Source organism: Phalacrocorax aristotelis, chromosome 10 (genome assembly GCF_949628215.1).
Source record: "Phalacrocorax aristotelis chromosome 10, bGulAri2.1, whole genome shotgun sequence".
Classification (NCBI taxonomy): Eukaryota; Metazoa; Chordata; class Aves; order Suliformes; family Phalacrocoracidae; genus Phalacrocorax; species Phalacrocorax aristotelis.
Window position 1 is genome coordinate 25,248,797 of NC_134285.1, and position 6,951 is coordinate 25,255,747.

The 6,951-nt window shown below is 66.0% G+C and overlaps 1 protein-coding gene across 1 annotated transcript; it reads right to left on the reverse strand.

Moving 5' to 3' along the window:
• Positions 1-45: 45 nt before the first annotated feature.
• Positions 46-5,384, reverse strand: RHBDL1 (rhomboid like 1). Its single transcript, XM_075106228.1, has 8 exons — positions 5,230-5,384; positions 2,886-3,044; positions 2,398-2,622; positions 1,709-1,857; positions 1,519-1,631; positions 1,125-1,225; positions 549-609; positions 46-454 (listed from the first exon to the last, which is right to left on the reverse strand). The coding sequence occupies exons 1-8, from the start codon at positions 5,266-5,268 to the stop codon at positions 183-185; spliced, it is 1,119 nt and encodes a 372-aa protein (XP_074962329.1). The 5' UTR covers positions 5,269-5,384; the 3' UTR covers positions 46-182.
• Positions 5,385-6,951: the final 1,567 nt, after the last annotated feature.

Below are 6,951 nucleotides of genomic sequence, written 5' to 3' on the forward strand. Positions count from 1 at the left end.
TGCCAGGGTGCATTTGGGGTGGAGGGGGAACGCAGCCCTGGGTGGGGGGGGCGGCGCGCTTGCTAGCACCGAGGGGGCAGGCGGGCGGGGGGGTGGCCTGTCCCCATGTCACGCGCGGGACACCCCCCCCCTCCACCGGGCTTGGCCAACCAAAAAAGGGCTGGGGTTGGGGTGGGGGGGTGTTAGGGGGGGGGAGGGATCTGTGCCCCCAGCAGGTCGTAGGCGAAAATGTTCCAGAAGACCGCGAAGAGGAGGAAGGTGCCATAGGAGAGGAGCAGGACCCACCAGCCGCACTGGTCCTGCAGGCTCTCCTCGTAGCTGCGCAGGATGGTCAGCCCCATGCTGATGCCCACAATGGCCCCTGCCAGATGGGCCATGAAGCTGGGCTGGGGGCCGAGGCCGGCAGCGGTGGGGAAAAAACGGAGCCAGACGGCACGACCCACCTCTGAGCTCACTGTAAGAAAGCATCAGGAGGTGCTCAGCACCCCCGTCCCTGCCCCTCTCCCATAGGGACCCCCAGCAGGGGTCAGGCACAGCTGGGTACTCACTGCACACCAGCGCCAGCACCATCCGCAGCAGCTTGTAGGGGCAGCGCATCCCGGCCCAGTTCTGCGGGCGGACGGACAGACAGGTGGACCATGGGCTGACACTGGTGATGCTCCAGTACTGGGACTCCCGTGTACCAAGCAGAGCTATGCCCTGTCCCCATAGAGCCCCCTCCAGGTCCCCACTCATCCCCACTGGCACCCACCCCATGGGTGATGCCACCCAAGGTGGTCCCCCCTGCAATGGTGCCCACCCCATAGTGCCCCCCCCAGCATCCCCCACCGTGTCACACCATGCTGCCCACCCTAAAACTCCACCCAACGGCATTCACCCCTGAAGCCACCCCCTGGCAACTGCCCCCAATGTCACACCATGCTGCCTACACTCTCCAACACCACCCAGTGGCACCCCCCCACCCCCCCAGTGCCACCTCCCCAGTATCACCCCACCCAATACCACACCATTCTGCCCCCCCTACAATGGCACCCCCCAACTCCACCCCGCCCTGGTGTCACGCCATGCTACCCACCCTCCCACACCCCCAATGCCCCCCCACCCCCAACGCCGGCAGCACTGACCATGACAACGTTGGCAAGGTGGGCTGAGCAGAGCGCATAGACCCCCCCTGAGCCCCCGACCAGGGGGGCCCGCATGTCCGTGATGGAGACGGTGAGGGAGCCTGCGGGCATGGGCATGGTTCAGCATGGGGTCTCACACCCCATTGCATTAATTAATTACAGTCCACATTAATTAACTATGGGCTGCATTGCCCCCCAGCCCTCCCTGGGGCGAGTGATGCTGGCAGCGCCTGTGCCAGTGTGGGGTGGTACCAAGCAAGTGGTGAGTGAAGCCCTGCATCCCCAGCAAACTTGGGGTGAATCTCCCTGCACCCTCCCCGGGGCTGGTGATGGGGACTGCAGCCCCAGCCAGGCAGGGGACCGATAAAGCAGCACCCCCCAGGCATGCACCCACCTGCCAGGACGCCAGCCAGGTAGAGGAAGCTGATGCGCAGGATGCCGTGCACCATCTCCAGGGGCACCCCGATCATCAGCTGCAGGAGGGCGTTGAACCCCAGCTGCTCCAGCCTGCCCGGGCACAGGAGGGGACACGCGGTGGCTCAGCCCATGCAGACCCAGGTGCCCCCCCCCCAGCATGGACCTACCCCACGTGCATGAACATGTAGGTGAGGAAGCGCCAGGCACGTGCCCGGTGCCCAGGGTGGTAGACCAGGGGGCTCTTCATGTACTCGGGGTGGTAGGTCTGCAGCACCCACTTGTTCAGGCGGGCCCCGTAGCAGAGGAACACGATGATCTGCACCAAACCCCATGGCCGTCAGCCCCAGTACCACTGAGACCCCCACCCGTCCCTCTGGCCTTGGGCAGGATGCTGGGATGTGGGGCACCTGGCACCTCTGCCCCGGGGCTGAGCCCCCCCCTCCATGTTTACCAGGACATCACAAACAGGATCATCTGTGGCCTCCGCCCTGGGTCTGAGACCTCATATCGGCATCAGGACATCACAACCAGAGTCACCTGTCCCCTCTGCCCTGGGTCTGAGCCCCTGCCAGCCACCAGGACAGCACAACCAGGATCACCCATGGCCTCCACCCTGCTTCTCAGTCTGTATGGGGACTGGGACATCAAAACTAGGGTCAACCTTCCCCTCCACCCTGAGTCTGAGACCATATATGGGCACCAGGACATCACCACCAGGATGACATGTCCACCCAGCCCTGGGTCCAGGGCCCCATATGGGCAAGGGGACATCACAACCAGTGTCACCTCTCCCCTCCACCCCAGGTCCCCATGGGCACTGGGACACCTCAGCCAAGCTCAGGTGCCAGCCCCATACCTGGGTGAGGGTGACGGCTGCCATGAAGACAGGGGGCGGACACGTGCGGTGCTGGTAGAAGTACCAGCGCCGGTCCATCTCGCAGGGCAGGATCTCGTAGGCCACATAGCGGACGAAGCGCTTGTAGAAGCCCAGGCCAGTCTCGTCCAGCAGCACATCGCGGGGCAGGGCTCGCTGCCCGTTGGCAATGGCGCGCTTGAAGCTGCTCGAGCGCTTGCTGCTGATCTGCGGAGAGAGGCCATGCCCGTGGGGGCCACAGGGGCAGCTTGGGCCAGTGGGCTTGTGGCCACCCCTTGCCCATCACCGTCACCCCGGTGGGACCAGCCTGACAAGCCACCCCAAGGTCATGCCATCAACCCATGCCAGAGGGGCTCCTGGGAACCGCCGATGTCTGCCCCCCTCCCCAAGGGCACAGGGAGGTGCCCAATGCCCACCCTGGGCTGGCACCCAGCCACTCAAACCCATCCCCGTGGCCCCCCAGCACTGACCAGGTCTACCAGCTCCTGATAGCAGACCTGCCCCTCGTCATTGCCCTGTGCCAGGGCCACCAGCATGTCCAGCTTGGCAGGATCCAGGGGCAGCTCATGACTGTGCACGAGGCTGGCGAACGTCTCCACCCCGATGAAGCCAGTGTTTTCGGGGTCAAGCTGGGGGACACAGCATGGGGCATTACCAGGATGACAGGGCTGAGGCTCCCTGATCTGTGGGGGAGACCCCTCACCCTGGCCTCAAGCCTGGCGGCATCATGTGCCACTCCATGACACTGGCTCCTGCCTCTGTGAGGGAGGCTACAACCCGCACCCAGCCTGTATCCTGCATCATGTAGGTGCTCCGTGCCAGGTGGGTGCCCCATGCCTTGCTGGCGTCCTGTCTCCCCACGGCACAGCCAACACACTCCCACTCAGTTATTTCTCGCCGCCGGCAGCCTGCCAGCCAGGCAGCCACGAAGCTAAACATACGCGTAGCCCTGGCACTGGTCTCCTCCTCCTCTCACGTGCCCTCACTGCTGGATGCTGGGCTCCACCACGCTGGACACCCTGTGCCAGGGCTCCTGGCACTGGCCAGGCACCCTGAGCCCTCCGGGCACTCCACACCATGGGGTACCCCACACGGTCCTGCTCATGGAGATGAGGAACTTGGGGTGGCACGAGGACAATGGAGACAGGGAGAGGGCACCAATGGCTAGGGCACAGCTCGAGCCCTGCCGAGGGCGGCTGGGACTTTGCGCCCCACAGATTTACCCTGTGAATAGTGTTGGATTTTTTCCTTTCTTTGCCAGGGAATGAAATGTGGAAGAGGAAACTCGTCCTCATGGGACAGGCAGGAGAGGGAGTGCTGGGAGCATGGGGTCACACGCCCACCCCGGTGTGCACCCTGTCCAGGAACAGCCAAAGCCGCGTTCCCAAGGTGGGGTCCAGCTGCCTAGAGTCCCTGCCCGAGGCAGTGTGGGTGCAGGGTGTGGGATATGGGCTGTGGAGTAGGGTGCAGGATGCGGGGTGCAGGGTACAGGATGCGGGGTGCAGGATGCGGAGTGCAGGCAGTGCTTACAGCCTCGCAGCAGCTGCCAGCCAATGGGAGTAGCCCCAGCCATTGGGGCTTAAGAGCACCCCAGCACCACCCATGCCCTGCACCCCACAAGCCACACACACTGCCCCACAGGTGCCACGTGCGTGTGCCACACGGGACCTGACCCATGCACCAGTGTACACTGAGCTCACCGGCCCCCAGGGAGCCCTGACAGTGGCCAGAAGCCCCTCTACACTCTGGGGGTGCATCTTCCCCCACCCCAGCCCCTCTGACCCACTGCAGCCCCCCGGGGGGCCCAATCCTCAGCCCACCCAGCCCCTCAGCCCTGCCAGGCTCCCCCAGGTCCTGCTCTCACCTGGGGAAGATGCTGCTCATCCCCAAAGGGCTTGGAGGTGCACACAGCCCCAGCACCCAATGGAGGGGTGACATGGGGGACAGCACCACGGCTCCCAGGACAGGGAGGTGGGGGGACTTGGCCAAGGTCATGGAGCCAGCCGGGGGCGAGGGGGGACCGTTAATAATCCTGACCCCCAATAAATTCCCTCCCCACCCCCAGGGGAAAGCTGCTGTCTCGGCCTGGGCTGGGTGGGGACGGAGGGATGAGATGGCCGAGCTGCTCGGGGCCGAGCACCGGGCAGGGACGGGGACGGGATGCAGCGGGTGCTAACACGTCGGGGCCTGATCCTGCCAGCGGAGCGGAGCCCACCGCTACGCAGCGTTAATGCTCCACGGCCTGATCCTGCAATCAGGTCACGGGGCTGGATGCAGCCCCCTGTGAAGACGAACCTCACCGGGGTGGCTGAGCCCCACGGCAGCCCCGGGGCCCCATCCCACACCCAGAGCTGGGACTCGGCACCACCGCAGGTGTTGGGGCTCGGCTGCCCAGCACCCCTCGCCCTTGAGGGTGCACCCGGCAGAATCCAGCCCGGGGCAGGCGAAGCGGGGAGCACCGCGGCGAGGACGAGGCCACAAGTGAGCTGAGTTACGCGGTCTCAGCCGCCAAAAATGGGCCGGGGTCCCCCGGGGCAGTGATGGGGGGCACTGGGGGAAGCTGAGCGAGGGCCGGCGAGTGCGGTACCCGCCCTGGGCGGGCAGCGCTGCCAGCGGGTCTGGCAGGCACCGGGCAGCGCTGCCCGCTGCGCGGCAGCCCTGCCCGGTGCATGCAAGCATCCCTCCCCCGGTAGCGATGCCCGGTGCACGGCGGCCCCCCCTCGGAGCGGAGCCCGGTGCCCGTCCCCCTCCGTCCGTGTCTCCCCCGCCCCGATAGCGGTGCCTAGTGCCCGGCGGGGCCCCCCCGGCTCTCACCTGCTCTTGGATGAGCTGGAGCAGGGAGCTCCTGTCCATGCACCCGGCGGGCGGCGGGCTCCGCCGCTCCCCCGCGCCCGGGGCCGGCGAGCCGGGCAGGGGAGCGGCGCGGGCGGCGGGGGCGGCGGGGGGGTCGGCTCTCCCCGCCAGCCCCGCGTTGCGGCGGGCCCGGGAGCGAGCGGCGAGCGGCGGCGCCGGGAGCCGCCGATGGCAGCGGGGCGGCGGGGGCGGGCGCGGAGCCGAGCGGAGCCGCCCCCGCCGCAGCGCGCGGCGCGGCGCAGCTCCAACCCCCCGCGCCGCCCCCGCCGGCGCGCGGGGAACCGGGACCCACCCCGCCGGCAGCCCTGGTCCCGGGACTCGGCCCCGGGAGGGAACTGGCCCCGAGCACCGGCAGGGTGGTACAGGTAGGCTGGTACTGGTACCTGCCTCCTGTACTGGGACCCGCATCCCAGTACAGTACCTACATCCCAGTACTGATACCTACATCCCAGTGTGGTACCCACATCCCAGTAGAGTACCTGCATCCCAGTACTGGTGCCTTCATCCTGGTACTGGTACCTACATCCCATTACCAGTACCTGCATCATGGTACAGTAGCTGCTTCCCAGTACCAGTACCTGCATCCCAGTACTGGAACCCACATTCCAGTATGGGTATGTGTATTCCAGTACAGGTACCTGCATCCCAGTACAGCATCTGCATCCCAGGACTGGTACCACATCCTGGTATGGTACCCACATCCCAGTACGGTACCTGCATACTGGTACAGGAATCTGCATCCTGGTACATCACCTGCATTCTGGCATAGCACACACATCCCACTATGACACCTGCATCCCAGTACGGGTCCAGCGTGCCAGCACCTGCACAATATCGCACAGGCATCTGCAAATTTTTGCCTCCATCCTGACACTGGCACCCACAGGCCAGCCGAGGTCCATGTGCGTCCCCCATGGGTGCTCCCTCCACCTGGCATGGGGCACGCAGTGCCTCCAGCACTGGCACCTGCCCCAGCACAGAGCACGGGGGGCAGCCTGGCACTGGATACCCTTGAACTTTCACCCTTTACGTGATGTGCACAGCAGCACCCAGACCAGCCCTGCAGCCCCCAGACCCCTCTGTGCTCTGTCCTGTGGGGTGGCGCGTCCCCACCACCCAGTCCCGGCATCGTCCCCACTCCCCTGGGCTGCAGCTCAGACCCACTGTCAGTGCAAGGGGACCTCTGGTCTTCACAGCCCTGCCGTGGCATGGGGGGGCTGGGAGGCAGCAGGTACCATATGGAAGACGCCATGGCGCTGCGGGCTGGCACAGGGCAGGCAGAGATGCCAGGCAGCAAGGCAATGCCTGGGCTCCTTCCTCAGGGACTGCATGTGGTCATGGGTGAGCTCCCGCAGCCCTGCCACGGGCATCCCCTGCCCGGCACAGTGCATGCAGCTCCAGCAAACTGGCACTACTAATATGCACCGTGGCACGTGAGCCTGCTGCTTCTGCCGGGCCCAGCCTGTTTTGGACTCACGAGGGAGCACTGTGCATCCCACTCACCTTGGCATCGCCTCCTTCACCCTGCACTGTGGCACTGGCTGTGCTCCTTCCCCGTCCCTCCCCAGGCTCCCCAGTCTGCCGTGGAGGGAAGGGTCTCCTCTCCCACCTCGGCAGCCCAGAGGGACCCCCTTGCCCACAGAGGAGCAGTCTGGTCTCATCAAGGCTCAGAGCAGAGGCCCT

Bases quoted from the DNA above. Each gene is read 5' to 3' on its own strand.
- RHBDL1 (XM_075106228.1), bottom strand. From the start codon at position 5,268: ATGGACAGGAGCTCCCTGCTCCAGCTCATCCAAGAGCAG. The intron at 1,632-1,708 runs GTAGGTCCATGC...GTGCCCGGGCAG, and splicing joins TACATGTTCATGCACGTGGG to GCTGGAGCAGCTGGGGTTCA. The intron at 610-1,124 runs GTCAGTGCTGCC...GTCCGCCCGCAG, and splicing joins ACCTTGCCAACGTTGTCATG to AACTGGGCCGGGATGCGCTG.